Source organism: Bombina bombina, chromosome 3, assembly GCF_027579735.1.
Source record: "Bombina bombina isolate aBomBom1 chromosome 3, aBomBom1.pri, whole genome shotgun sequence".
NCBI classification, from domain to species: Eukaryota; Metazoa; Chordata; class Amphibia; order Anura; family Bombinatoridae; genus Bombina; species Bombina bombina.
In genome coordinates, this window is record NC_069501.1 from 1,014,198,166 (window position 1) to 1,014,214,148 (window position 15,983).

General features: G+C 39.6%; 1 protein-coding gene across 1 annotated transcript in view; it reads left to right on the plus strand.

The window, feature by feature from the left end:
• The window catches only part of MBD6 (methyl-CpG binding domain protein 6), a 358,975-nt gene that overhangs the window by 314,119 nt on the left and 28,873 nt on the right, over positions 1 to 15,983 (plus strand). The window contains exons 12-13 of the mRNA XM_053708189.1: positions 5,580 to 5,632; positions 5,856 to 5,931. Of these exons, the coding sequence (XP_053564164.1) occupies positions 5,580 to 5,632; positions 5,856 to 5,931 (129 nt within the window). The remainder of the gene's footprint in view (positions 1 to 5,579; positions 5,633 to 5,855; positions 5,932 to 15,983) is intronic.

The following is a 15,983-nucleotide window of genomic DNA, read 5'->3' on the forward strand; positions in this document are numbered from 1 at the left end:
TACCTCTTCAGCCAAAAACAGCTCTTGAAACTCAGCTTTTTCAAGTAGGTCCGTAGGGGTTCCGAAATATTCTTTCTCTGCGCAGAGATAAGGCTTGTAAGTTTGTGAGCCTATTGCTGTGCAAACAGTGTCCTTCAATCAACGCGTTTCACCTTCTTACAAGGCTTTATCAAGATAAAGGACAGGTGTCTGTAAGGTCTTTAAATACCCCTCCCCTCAGTTCTCATTAGTCCATTTTTAGTTTTGCTTAAGGTGGATTTCACGGAGTGAAAGGTGTGCGGCTCACGTCATTGAAACGGATGGGTAAGAGACGGAATAACATCTAAGGAGTATAGTAAGTGTTTAACACTGCTACAATTGGGATATCATTACAAGGAAAGGTACTTTTACCAACGTCTGTTTCAAAGCAAACATTTCCTTACATCCGCATAGTGGGAGTTCTGAATGAACCAGTTATATCATCAGATCTGCCGTAAGGAATTTAAACTCTTATTTAACAGACTGCCTTTCAAGTATCTGTACCCTTAAAGCTAAATGGTATTTCAATAGCTTCCTATGATAATAACAATATTAGGTGGTATTCTATGTATCTTTTATACAATTTTATGATACAGAGTTGTTGTTTTTAAATCATAATTTATTTTAGCAGCTTACCAGAATATTATCTTTTGCATAAGCAATATACAATTATCTTAACTTGGTTTAGAATTAAAAATGTTATAACCAGTAAGTAATTTTAGTGTGACCGGTCACTATAGCAATATATAGCAATTATCTACTTTTTTACTAAGTATATGGCAATGTATAAAATAAATTCATTTGTATAATCACTTTATTGGTGTGGTGCTTTTTAAGCGCTGTCCATATTTCCCTTTTTTTTCTCCACTATAGCACTGACAGTTTTCTGGGGAAATCTGTTTTTATGGTACAGCTCAAATTACCACTAAGGTTGCGCTTTGAAATCCCTTTATACTTGATATATTTTAATGTAAGAATTGACCTAGCCAAGGACCCCTGGACTGGAAATCGATACAAATATGTTTACAGTGATCAATTTAGGTAGCACAATGGTAACTTTGGCATATAAATATCTGCATATAAAAACTATAGTAAGTTATCATCCATGACTTCTGTAACACAATCATTAATTAAAATAACCCTCCCGGAGCCCCCCACAACCCCTCAGGAGATGCAATAAGACAAAGGTTTTGTTCGCAGATATCAACATATGTAGTATAGCGTTGAAAATTATTCGATATGTAAGGCATAACAGATGAAATAATGAAAATGCTAATGACGCCTCACAGCAGCTTCATATGTGGTGCGGTAAAAAAACCTTAACACTTAAATTATCTAGTTAATAGAGCGTTAGATTCTAGGCATTGGTACTTATAATGTTTGTACAGGCTTAACTAATGCACATTTCAACTTTCTAGCGAGTGAAGCTTTGGGATCTAGGCGTTGGTAAACTTATAATTTGTGTCCAGTTGTAACTAGATCGCGTAAAACCCATAATCAATAACCCCATAAACTTAAAAACGTATCCCCACGAGTGTTGTGGAGGGCAGTTCCTTGAAATGTTATGTCTCGTGGTGGTATCAGCCTATGTAGCTCCCCTGTGTTTGATCCGTTTGGTAACTTGGTGTTCAGCGTGTGCAGATTCTTTTAGATAGCGCCATGCAGGTATTGGGTCACAAATATGGGCATATTTTATAGCATAAGTCCAATGGAGGAAATTATTAGGAGAATTATGTTGAAGCATGCCCTCCAAAACATGACTCCTCTTGCATGCCCTCCAAAACATGACTCCTCTTGCAGGCTTCTGTTTCTGCAAGCGTAAGCGCGATGAGTGATTTTTGAGTTAGGACTTTTGTGGTTTTGTCAGAGTCAAGTCCCTTCTGATCGATAGGTATTATCATGGCTGACTCACCTGTATCAAAGGGGACTGAAGCATTCATACCCGGCAGCAGCGAGGTGTGTATTTTTCTTTCAGTTGCACCGGGGCCCTTCGGCACAACAGTCAGGTTCAGATCTTCTGTAACCAGCTCCCCGCTGCAGGGATCACGCTGTTCATCTTGCAGAGCTTTGTTTATTGCTTGTTCCTCCGGCCGAGGTGGAAGAATCTGTGACAAAGAGAGCTTTTTTTTGTGTGGAATTTCCCTTCCGGTCGTCATCATTTTTTTTTTTAGATACTTTATAAGGTCTTGTTCTGAGTCATCTGCCATCGCATGCTTTATCAGGGGTTTGGAGGTTTCCATATAGTCCTTAGGTAAGGATATTTTATATAGTTTGATGAGCAAGTTCTCTAATTTGGCAAAACGCTGAGCTAGTGTTTGTACTAGGTCATATTCCCATGAGGTCGCCATTTTAAGATGATTTTCTGGTTGGTAAGTTGAAGATTAAAGGATCGTTGTTTTAGTATGCTGTGTTGTTCAGTATTTGTAGAAAGGTCAGGAAGGCAGAGACCTGCTGCCAGCACTGGTAACCCGGAAAGTCCGGGGGAGGTCGTTACCTATGTGTAGGCCGCCGCCTTAGGTCTTAATCTTCTGTACTGTAGCCCTGATTTCATATAAACAGCAATCAAAGATTATAATATAGCCACCACTTGTTGGGCGACTATTATTTATTGAGTGATGTGGGTGAATTTGCTGTAGATGGTTCTAAAATCGGCAGATTAAAGAAGATTCCTTTAGAGCCTGCAGTGAATGCATCCTGTCAGGTGTGCTGTTCGGACACGCCCGCTACTTGATTTTTTTTATTGTTTAAAAAGACAGAATGCCTTTACTACCCATTCCCCAGCTTTGCACAACCAACATTGTTATATTAAAATACTTTATAATGTCTACAATTCTAAATCTCTCCCTTTTTCCAAGTCCCTGCAGGCCGCCTTGATCTCAGTGGCTTTTTTTTTTAGCCTTTTCACAGCAAGACAGTGCTAGTTCAGGTGTGCCATATAGATAACACTATGCTCTTATCCTGATTTGTAAATAGCACTGAGATAATAGGGCGGTCTGCAGAAGCTTAGATACAAGGTAATCATAGAGGTAAAAAGTATATTAATATAACAGTGTTGGTTATGCAAAACTGGGGAATGGGTAATAAAGGGAAGTAGACTGTCCCTTGTAAAGGTTTTTTTGGGCTTGCCGGATTTGTTTTAATTTAGGAAAAGTCTCTTCCCTTGAAGGTGAAGGTGCTAGACCTATGGCTTTCTTCTGAGCTAGGTATTATGAAACCTTTTGTTGAGCAACTTTCAGAATCGGTAGTACTCTGAAATCTGCTTATACAGTATTAAGCATTTAAGTATAATACCAGATGAAGGCACGATAACACAAAAAATGTTTCTCTTGACCTGTTTTTAGTTCTTACTTATAATAAATGCGTGATATAGGGTTGGATTACTGATTTTAGAATTGTTACAATTGCCACTTGCACCTGGTCTGCAGTTGTTAGGCAGATTAATGACTAATTGACGTTTGATTATTTAGAGCATTTCTGTTTTTAAGCTTTGCCAGCAGCCATTTGGTTTTCCTTGTAGACATTTTCAAAATTGTATCAGTTCAGACAGCTTTTGTGAAGAACATTTTGTATAGGCCACACTAGTACCTGAATACTAACTTATTACGTGAATGTGACATTCTTTGGTTATGTCAACGGTTCAGAAGAAATCTTCTATCACTCTCCAAGTAGGTTGCCTTGGTAACATGTAAACCCAACAGGAAGAGGGGTATATGTAGTAAGGGGAAATAGGGCTGCAGCAACTAATCAGTAAAATTGATCATTGAATCTTATCGATTATGTGCAGGGATGTGGAATTCCTATAGGCCGACGCCCGGGACATGCAGTTTTGTGTGCCGGACATGTGGTTTCTTATTACATGTAGTCCTGCTGCGGGTAAGCAGACACCAGCAGGGCTAAAGCTGTTTTTTTTTTCTCATAGCACGCAGCTGAATTTAAGAAGTTAAAGGAACAGTCTACTCCAAAATTTTATTGTTTAAAAAGATATATATATATATATATATATATATATATATATATATATATAATCCCTTTATTACCCCATTCCCCAGATTTACATAACCAACACAGTTATATCATCTAGTCTAGTGTAACCAAGCATTTCAATGCATATAAATAGCCTCATGAGGTTGTCTCCGTTAAGTTTAGTTTTTTTTTTTTTATAAAGTAAGCTACAATTCTCATTTGGAAATCTGTTTAATCTCACTACCTACTTGCATTTGTTGATTAAGTATTGTTAGGTCTGTCTCCTTATCAATAAAAACCTTATTTAAATACAGTTTTGATTTAAATTATTTTGCGAATCAGGACAAGTAGATTGTCACGAGGGACAAGTAGATTGGGCTCCCGCTTTAGTCCCATGGACAAGTAATTTTTTTAAAAATTTCCACACCCCTGATGTGGTCTGCCATTAGTTGGTCAAATGCACAGCATCAGCTGCTTTACTTCGACGAACTCCTGCACATGGTATTGTCCCAATTATGGTATTTATTCATTATTTTTCATCTTTTTTTTTTTTTTGTTCGAATAATTAGATAATAATCAGCTGATTAATCGGATAGAAAAATATATATATATATCTTTTTTTTTTCAAAATACCATTTGCAGGAGTATATCTCTGTGAAGCAGCCGATTCCCATTCAGCTGACCAACTAATCGCAGACTATCATTATTGATAATGAGATTCCTTGACAACTATTTTTATGATCAATCTTACCAATTAGTTGTTAAAGCCCTAAGGGAAAGTATTCTGAAGAATAAACACAATTGTTTGCTGCTACTCTTTTTGCAGTGTGTTTGGATATTACTTTAGAGACTGGAGTGGGTCTCTTGGGTAGCTGGCACAAGGACCGTTGTGTGCTGAGTCAATTGACTTTGTATTAAGAATTTTTCCATATCCAGGATTCTAAGACCGAGAATTCCCCACAGCATACTGTAAATTCAATTTAAGCATTAAGACATTTATTTAAGAATAAATCTTAGTGTGCTTATTTAGCATTAAAGGGACAGTCTAGTCTAAATTAAACTTTCATGATTCAGATAGGGAATGCAATTTTAGACAACTTTCCAATTTACTTTAATCATCAAATTTGCTTTGTTTCCTTGGTGGTATTTTTGAAAAGCTAAATCTAGGTAAGCTCAAACTGATTTCTCAACCGTTGAAAACCACTTCTCAGCTCAGAGCATTTTTAATTGTTTTCACAGTTAGACAGTACTAGTTCATGTGTGTCACATAGATAACATCGTGCTCACTCCCGTGGAGTTATTTAGGAGTCTGCACTGATTTGGCTAAACTGCATGTCTGTCAAAAGCAAGAAGATAAAGGGGCAATCTGCAGAGGCTTAGATACAAGGGATTCACAGCGTAAAACATATATTAATATAACAGTGTTGGTTATGCAAAACTGGGGTATGGGTAATAAAAGGATTATCTATCTTAAAAAATAAAAATTGTAGACTGTCCCTTTAACTAAACTCTTTGCACCGCTTGTTCAGTTAGATTATAATATTGCAACTTGGACTGTATATTTTGTAGGATATTCAGCTATATTGTCCTTTCTTCAGGTGCCACCCCAGCTGCTGAAACGCTCCCGGAGAGGAAGAAGGCGAGGTCAAAAGTAAGAAAATTCAGTATATTAACCTTTTTAAATATCACTGAAAACAAAAAGTAGATGTAAACAATGTTTTTAGGATTGACATGAAGTTAGTAAATGTACAGTGACACAATAGGTCCCAAACTTTCAATGTTGTTACTGGGGAATGGTAAATATCATAAAATGATGGGTTTTAGTAGTCCGTATGTAAATGTGTTGCTGACCTTTAATACGTTGTTGCTTATAGTTCACAGCGGATATGCACTCGGCTAGAAACGGTTTCCTCGAAGTGGGCGGCCACAGACCCTGCAAATGGTTTAAGTGTAAGCACAATTTTAGTAACTCAAATACTGCCACATTGTGCACAGAAATGTATATACACCGTAGTCAACCCGTCGCCTTTTAACATATATATTTTATTTAATTAACATAATCTCTTCTCTCATGCTTAAAGGTACCCTCAAAACATTATTAATTATGCATTTGAAAGAGCATCATTTAATCATGTAAAGTTGTTTAAAGGGACATTAAACCCAATTTTTTTTTCTTTCATGGTTTAGAAATGGCATGCGATTTTAAACAACTTTCTAATTTACTTCTATTATCTCATTTGCTTCATTCTCTTGATATTCTTTGCTGAAAAGCCTATCTAGATAGGCTTAGAAGCTGCTGATTGGTGGCTGCACATAGATGCCTTGTGTGATTGGCTCACCCATATGCATTGCTATTTTTTAAACAAAGGATATCTAAACTTTAATCTAAACATTCTAAAGAATGAAGGAAATTAGATAATAGAAGTAAATTGGAATGTTGTTCAAAATTGTATTCTCTATCTGAATAATGAAAGAAAAATTGGGGGTTTAATGTCCCTTTAAGCTTAAATAAATTGTAGCTAATGCAGAAGTACTGATTGTGTACTTCCTAATAGATAATAATTGGGTGATAGGTACAAGTGCTCATTACCCGCTAGTGAGCATTAATGAGAAGTACCCATTAGCCAGCAAGAATTGGTAGAAATGATAGCCAAATGCATATGTCTGCATTCATTTCCAATCATTTAAATAGCTCTTAAATTTTTTTTAACCCTGACCAGGAATAACCTGCATCTTACGTCTTAATTTGATTGCCTGTGGAGATTCCCAATTTTACAGTTTCCCATATTGAGGCTTTATTATCAAAAACTTGTTGGCATGAAGAGAAATCATTATAACTAAATTTGAGCATTATTTTGCTAACATTTGCCTTTTAAAAATTCTTTGAGGGACCTCACAGTATTGTCTTAAATGGACATCATACTCATATGCTAAATCACTTGAAACTGATGCAGTATAACTATAAAAAGCATCTCTATGTAAAATAGGAAGATTTGCTACCTCACAATTTCCTCAGCTCAGCAGAGTAAGTTCTGTGTAAAAAGTTATACTTCAGCTGCTGTCCAGCTGCAGGTAAAAAAAAATGAAGAAATGAACTGCAGCCAATCAGCATCAACAATGCTGAGGTCATGAACTATTTTACTGTAATCTCATATTTCACTTAACTATCATGAGATTTCATAGTAAACTTCTTTAAACTGAATAGGGAAATAACATGAGTGTGCATGAAGCTCGCTCCCTTGCCTGTCCCAGGACAGGCATACTGATTTGCTGCTTAAAGTCCTTTACAATGTGGTGTGAATACTTAAGGTAAAATATCTTCCTTTTTTACATAGAGATGTTCAGGTGATATTTTCTAGTCTGCTTTTTACAGCTATGTTGCATCACTTTCAAATGTTTCAACATTTGGGTATTATGTCCTATAAGTAATCTTCATAAAACAGAGGTTACCGTACTAATTGCATTTGTATTGAAAGTGATGTGTTCTTCAAACAAATAGTGTATTTATATTCAATAATTAGTTGTCTGAAGTCCTGCTATTACTTTCGTAAACTCAAGTGGTAAATTGCATAACTATACAAAGGAAAGGTCTGAAAGTAGCAAAATAATGAAAAGTTTAAAATGTATGCTAATAATTGCAATTAAAATGTTATTTATTTATTTCAAAATATGTAAATAGGTAGCAAAATAAACAAGTCTGCTACAAATTAATTAGGTTGTGCAATATGTCAATCTTTTCATTAAAGCCTATCCTTAGTTTGCTGATAGGATCTAATCACTGTGTATGTTGGAATCCCTCCCTCTTCATGTGATTGGTCATTTGTTTGTTTATTTTTTGCCATGTGAAACTGTGTCACTGCTGACATATAACACTTGCATGTTCACAAGAATATTCAAGAGAGGTAGAGAAACCAACTGTTGAAAAAAGACTACATGGATAGCACTCAAGGGGTTAATGGAACTCATTTAAAGATTGTAACATAAGTTTCTCTTAGTTACTAAGATGTTTCCTTCACATGAGTTAGCTAATGTATAACACTGATCCCTCATTAAGTCTTAAATGATAATATCCTTCTTTCACTTTTCACAAATTTCAAGTGTTTAACAATACATTCAGTCGTTATTGTCAACAATATATGTTGCATAAATTACCTCTTTGCATATAAATCTGAGTCACAACATCCGTAAGTCATACTGCCCAGGATGGCGTAGATATTCACTGGATTGACTTATCATCCATGACATCATCTCAGGGGGGCGTGTTTAACACACTATAAAAAGCCAGTCTGTGAGCGGCGCTCACCTTTTGAAAAAGCCGCTAAGGCGAAACATGTTAGGGACGTTAGGGTACTGGTGAGGAGTCATAGGAGCTCCTGTGTTTTTAGCAAACCTTAGTTTACCTATCAGCTGAGCTATTTATTTGACTATTGTTTGAAATATTACTTTAAGCTGCATGTATTCACTGCTTAAACCGTTAACTATTTGAGCGACTTTAGACTATACTAATGTCAAATTGAGTATAATAATCACTACTTCAGCTGCAACCTTACTTAATTGTAACTATCTGTCTGTTGCCACACACCTTGGTAGTCCTAGACATGGATCATAAATATTGTATATCGATGAGTAGGGTTGCCAGGTGTCCGTTATTAGACCGGACTGTCCGGTATTTCAGGCTACTGCCCAGTAATTTAATTTTTTTTAAAACGGACATAGCCTTAGGTAGTTTTCTTTAGAATTTTTTTACTATGATGCTGCAGCCTGTGTCAACTCAGGCTCTGCTCAGCTGTCCAGCTGATCGGATCATCATCTATCTGATCCTGACAGTGTGCGGAGCCAGATTTGCGGTCGGACCCTCTGCGCTGGCAGCCAGCCTGCCTGCCACCCATCTGCCTGTGTAACTGTCTTGACTCACTGGCTTCTGACTGACGCTGTGTCGGACGTCGTCACGTGATCATGCGGGTGACGTGACATCACGATAGCAATAAGACCCGCTCTCAGTCTGTATGCAGCAGTAACTGAGTACTGAGCTGACCGCTGTGCTGTCTGACTCTGAGCCAGCAAGAAATTAGAATAGTGCGTGCCCACTGCCCAGCCAAGGGAATAGACTGTGTGTGACTGTGATTGAACAGTGCCACTCATTCAACATAATCCATTGAAGCAGCCAGGGACTGAGACTCAGTTAACTGTTACATTGCTAAAACAATGAGGTATTTCTCAGTCACTCTCAGTCTTTTTAAATAATTGTTATGATATCACCATCACCCAGACAATTATATATATATATATATATATATATATATATATATATATATATATATATATATATATATATATATATTGCTAGCAGAGATGTGCACTCTCACTTATTTCCAACTGCCAGGGTGCTAGTGTAGTTAGGAATACAAGAACAAAAGAGAACTTGCACTCACTGGACTTTTATCAAAATAATTTTTACTTAGCAAAGAGAATTAGTGACGTTTCGAGGACAGTGTGTCCCCTTCCTCAGAGAAGGGGACACACTGTCCTCGAAACGTCACTAATTCTCTTTGCTAAGTAAAAATTATTTTGATAAAAGTCCAGTGAGTGCAAGTTCTCTTTTGTTCTTATATAAATATATATATATATATTATATATATATATATTATTTATCCATATAATATATATTTATTATCTATATTCATAATATATATATATATATATATATATATATTATATATCTAATGGCTATCTAAATATTTGTGTGTACATATATATATATTTTTATATATATACTATACATATATATATATATATATATATATATATATATATATATATATATATATATATATATCATGTGTATGTAAATTATAAATAAAAAAAATTGCCACCCCTAGAAAATTTGGTATATATGTATATTTACCATGTAATGTATATATGTATTTTTTTCTATTTAGAGTGACTGTCCTTGTACATGTAACCCATAAAGTGGACATATATATATATATATAAGTGGTGACTGGCTAAGCAAAATATGGCCATATTGTGTGACTAAGATCCCAGTTTTATATATATAATAATAATAAATATCAAATAAATGTGTGTGTGTGTCCCCCCCCGTCTGATTCTGCATAACATGGTTAGTCCAGACCCAAAACACCAGGCAATTATCCTCTGAACAAGGGAAATAGCAATCCCAGGGGAATGTTTTGGCCTTTTTAGGGCATAGTCAGTGAGGTGTAGCCATATCCCTCTAAGCCCTGGCTTCTCAACAGCCGGGCCGTGGCCCAGTACCGGGCCGTGATAGCCCTGCTGGTGGGCCCCGACCTTTCATGCCCCCACTGCACACACTTACCCCACTGCTCACCAGGGGCAGACTGATACCAATCAAGGCCCCAGGAAAACTGTCTCACACTGACCAAAATGTATTCAAATTTTATGCAAATGAACATGGTAGCCTCCCTGCCCTGCCCCCAACAGGCCCCTCAACCTACAGAGCCAGGACCCCCAACATTAAGGTCCAGAGAAGGGCACCCAACCTCCAGGGCCAGATCCCACACTCCATGGTCCTCAAAGCGACAGACCCCCGCCAGGGCCCCCACTAAACCCACACTTTTTTTGCTTAGTTACTGATAGGGCAATTGAGAACTCCAGCTTAAGGAATGCACCAGGATCTGTGGAGATGCCATTTGTGGGCCCCCCTACTTGCTGGTCCCTCGGCCCAGGTCCTATTTGCCTGGCTGATCAGCCTGCCCCTGCTGCTCACTATATATATATATATATAAAATCTACCGGGCCCTGGACATGTCTAGCTAAAACTTACTGGGTTGAGGTCACTTTGGTTGAGAACCACTGCTCTAAGCCACACTGATTTCCCCAGGGCCATAATACAAATGCATACAGAAAAAGAAGCAACCTGCCAGGGACAAACAGCTCAGTGGCTTGTTCCTTTCCCTGGTTACCACCTGGAAAACGCTTTTTTTAGCCCAATTGTGCTTTTCACAGAGGAGAACTTTTCTGAATTATATCAGTCTGATACCGCCTAACAAGGTTATAACCTTGAAGTACTACCTGGATGTTTTTTTAAAGGAAATATCAAAGGCTAATTACCTTTATTTTGGGTCAGCATGCGCCAAAAAAGACTGTCTTTTCTTTTACAAGATACGATGAGTCCACAGATTTCATCCTTGTGGGATATCGCCTCCTGGTCAACAAGAGGAGGCAAAGAGCACCACAGCAGAGCTGTATATATAGCTCATCCCCTCCCTCCCACTCCAGTCATTCTCTTTGCCTGTGTTAGTGACAGGAAGAGGTAAAGTGAGGTGTTAGTTTAGATTCTTCAATTTTATTTTAATTATATAATAATATAATTAATAATTATTTTATAATAATATAATAATTATTATTTTTAAAATGGTACCAAAGTGTACTATTTTACTATAGAGTGTAGCCGTATTCCTTGTCAGCCTCTAGAGTAGAGCTACAGGTGATTTAAAGCAGTGGGAACTGGTGCCTCCCATACTAGTGCTGCCCTTTGTATCCTGATGGTCATAGCAGATATTAACTAAGGCCCCTTTGTGTCCACAGAGCTGCTGGAGGGAGAAGACCTCTTGATCCTGTGGACCTTCTCATGCTGTTGATCAACACTGAGGTAAGTGCAGTCTTTTATTTCTGGGACACTGGCTAACTCAGAAGGGACTGTGTCATTATATGCTGTTGGAACATGAGCCCTGGCAACAGTAAAACGATGTGTGTGTGTGTGTCACAAGGGGGGTTACATTAGAGGCTAATGTTAGACCTATTGTTAACCTGCAAATGGGGCTTCATTCAGGGGCTAGAAACATAGCTGCAGTGTGAATGAACTTAGGACTATGGTGCCTCTGTGTCAGACGCTGGAGTGATTACCGGAGTCCTTGCATAGGACTCCGGTTTACGGCTGCATGTTTTTGTCTTCTGTCTGAGGTACTTTCAGACTGTGGCAGGGGTTAAGAACCGTTTTTTTAATGCCGCGCAGTGAACTTCACAGAAAATATGGAAGTTCTTTGCCGCGCGGAGTTACGGCCGATACACGCCCACGATGGGCGGGGCTTGCTTTGGTGCGCTGTTAGCCGCACGGATTGTCTTGCTTCCGGAGGATTGCCTAACTCATGCCGAGACCGCATGGTTACTAGTGACACTCAAGCGGTCTTAGGCGTTTTCTTTCAGATTCCTCCACTTTGTAGAGTGTGGTCGGAAGACCGTGGGGGCAGGTAGGCGCCTCAGCAGAGCTGTGGTGAGGTGCTGAATTAAAATCTAAACAGACTGTTTTTTGATTATTGCCTTCTGCATATCGTTAATACATATTTAAAGGCACAGTAGCTGCCCGGTTTTATGTACTCTGTGCCTGTTAACTTTTTCAGGCTCTGACTATCGTTTATGCCTGTTTGTTTTTTAAAGGCACAGTAGCTGCCCAGGTTTAAAATAATCTGTGTTGCATTTTTTTCTATGCAATTCGTTACAAATTTGTAATATATTTTCAGACAAATTGCTTCTTGTTTTCTGTAATGATGGAAAACGATATCCAACCTGTAGCGTGCTCAATGTGTTTGGATACCACTGTGGAACCCCCTGCTCCATTTTGTCCCTCATGTATTGAGAGGGCCTTGCATTTTAGAGACAAGATTGTTTTTGACAAATCATTGACTGACTAAGTTAAATGATTCTCAAGAATCTACAGATGAGATGCAGAGCATGCCGCAGCTTTCTCCCCAAGCGTCACAACCCTTAACCCCCGCTCAAGCGGGACCTTGTATTTCACCAGTGTCTGCAGCTTTTACATTAAAAGACATAGCTGCAGTGATGTCCTCTACTCTTTCTGATACGTTAGCTAATTTGCCCATATCGCACGGCAAGCGTTCGAGACAGGACAATTATGTAGTGAATTCTGCCTCTGATTCTATGATGGCGATTTCGGACGTACCCTCCCGGGGTTCTGAGTTGGAGAGTACTGCGGTACTTTCAGAAGGTGAACTGTCTGACTCAGGGAGCGCCTTACCTCTGACTGACTCTGACATAGATTCTTTCAGGTTTAAACTTGAGCACCTCCGTTTATTACTGAGGGAGGTGTTGGTTACTCTGGATGATTGTGACTCAATTGTGGTCCCTCCGGAAAAATTGAGTAAGTTGGACAGATATTTGGAAGTCCCATCTTATTCGGATGTCTTTCCAGTCCCAAAAAGGACTTCAGAGATTATTGCAAAAGAATGGGAGAGACCAGGTGTTCCCTTCTCTCCTTCTCCAGGTTTTAAAAAGATGTATCCTATAGCCGACGCTATTAGAGAGTCTTGGCAGACGGTCCCTAAAGTTGAGGGTGCTGTTTCTACTATGGCCAAGCGTACTACTATTCCTATTGAGGATAGTTGTGCGTTTAAGGACCCTATGGATAAGAAATTGGAGGGTCTCCTTATGAAACTTTACGTTCATCAGGGATTCCTGCTTCAACCTGCGGCTTGTATTGTCACAGTTACCACGGCGGCCGCTTATTGGTTTGATGCTCTGGAAGAGTCTCCTAAGACTGAGACTCCTTTGGAAGAGATACAGGAGCGGATTAAAGCTCTTAAATTAGCTAATTTGTTTATTACGGATGCTTCCCTGCAGATTACTAAATTGGCGGCTAAGACTTTAGGTTTTGCCATCTTAGCACGTAGAGCTTTATGGTTAAAATCTTGGTCTGCGTATGTGTCATCCAAATCTAAGCTTTTGACTATTCCTTACAAGGGGAAAACTCTATTCGGGCCTGACTTGAAGGAGATCATTTCCAACATAATGGGGAAAGGGTCATCTCCTCCCTCAGGATAAAAATTCCAAACAGATAGGGCGACAGAGTAATTTTCGTGCCTTTCGAAATTTCAAGGGAGTTCCCTCTTCCGCTAAACAGGAAGGGAACTATTCACAAACCAAGTCCACTTGGAGACCCAACCAGGCCTGGAACAAGGGTAAACAATCCAAGAAGCCTGCTGCTGCTACAAAGTCAGCATGAAGGGTCGGCCCCCGATCCGGGACCGGATCTGGTGGGGGGCAGACTTTCTCTCTTCATCCAGGCTTGGAAGGTTTCTTCTTTCAAGATTATCTGCAAACCATATAAAAAGAGAGGTGTTCTTACATTGTGTAAGAGACCTTGCTTCCATGGGAGTAATACGTCCTGTTCCAATAGAGGAACAGGGTCTGGGGTTTTATTCAAATCTTTTCGTAGTTCCCAAAAAAGAGGGAACGTTCCGACCTATTCTAGACCTCAAAAGTCTAAACAAGTTCCTCAGAGTTCCATCCTTCAAGATGGAAACTATCCGTACAATTCTTCCATTGATCCAGGAGGGTCAATTTATGACTACCGTGGATCTAAAGGATGCATATCTACATGTTCCTATCCACAAAGGTCATCACAAGTTCCTCCGTTTTGCCTTTCTGGACAAGCATTTTCAGTTCGTGGCTCTTCCTTTCCGTCTGGCCACGGCGCCCAGAATCTTCACAAAGGTTCTGGGGTCTCTGCTGGCGGTTCTCAGGCCGCGGGGCATTGCAGTGGTGCCTTATCTTGACGATATTCTGATCCAGGTGTTGTCTTATCAGCTAACAAAGTCTCATACAAACATTGTTCTGTCCTTTCAAAGGACTCACGGGTGGAAGGTGAATCTAGAAAAGAGTTCACTAGTTCCACAGATGAGGGTTCCTTTCCTGGGAACTCTAATCAACTCTCTATCCATGAAGATCTTTTTGACGGAAGTCAGAAAGTTAAAGATTCAGTGGCATGGAGGCAATTGGATTGATGGTGGCAGCAATGGACATCATTCTGTTTGCTCGTTTTCATCTCAGACCTCTGCAGCTGAGCATGCTCAGGCAGTGGAATGGAGATTATACAAATTTGTCTCCTCAAATAGATCTAGATCAGGAGACAAGGGACTCTCTTCTATGGTGGTTGTCCCTGGATCATCTGTCCCAGGGGACATGCTTCTGCAGACCCTCGTGGGTAATAGTGACAACGGACGCCAGCCTGATGGGATGGGGAGCGGTCTGGAACTCCCTGACGGCTCAGGGTGTATGGACTCGATCGGAGTCTCTGCTTTCCATCAATATCCTAGAGTTGAGAGCAATATTCAATGCGCTTCAGGCTTGGCCTCAGTTGGCTTCGGCCAAGTTCATCAGATTCCAGTCAGACAACATTACGACTGTAGCTTACATCAATCATCAGGGAGGAACAAGGAGTTCTTTAGCGATGACAGAAGTAGCCAACATAATTCAGTGGGCGGAGGCTCACTCTTGTTATCTGTCGGCAATCAACATCCCAGGAGTGGAAAACTGAGGCGGATTTTCTGAGCAGACAGACTTTTCATCCGGGGGAATGGGAACTTCATCTGGAGGTATTTGCCAACCTGACTCTCAGATGGGGCAGGCCGGAGTTGGATCTTATGGCATCTCGTCAGAATGCCAAGCTTCCGAGATACAGGTCCAGGTCCAGGGATCCCCGGGCCGAGCTGATAGATGCCTTGGCAGTGCCTTGGTCGTTCAACCTAGCTTATGTGTTCCCTCCATTTGCTCTCCTTCCCCGTGTGATTGCTCGAGTCAAACAGGAGAGGGCATCGGTGATCCTCATCACTCCTGCGTGGCCTCGCAGGACTTAGTATGCCGATCTGGTGGACATGTCATCTCAGCCACCATGGAAGCTTCCATTGAGGAAAGACCTTCTCATTCAGGGACCCTTCCATCATCCAAATCTAATTTCTCTGCAGCTAACTGCTTGGAGATTGAACGCTTGATTTTATCTAAGCGAAGCTTCTCTAAATCTGTCATTGATACCTTGATTCAGGCGTGTAAGCCTGTTACTAGAAAGATTTACCATAAGATATGGCGTAAATATCTTTATTGGTGCGAATCCAGGGGCTACTCATGGAGTAGGGTTTGGATTCCCAGGATTTTGTATTTTCTCCAAGATGGATTGGAGAAAGGGTTGACAGCAAGTTCCTTTAAAGGGACAGATTTCTGCTTTGTCT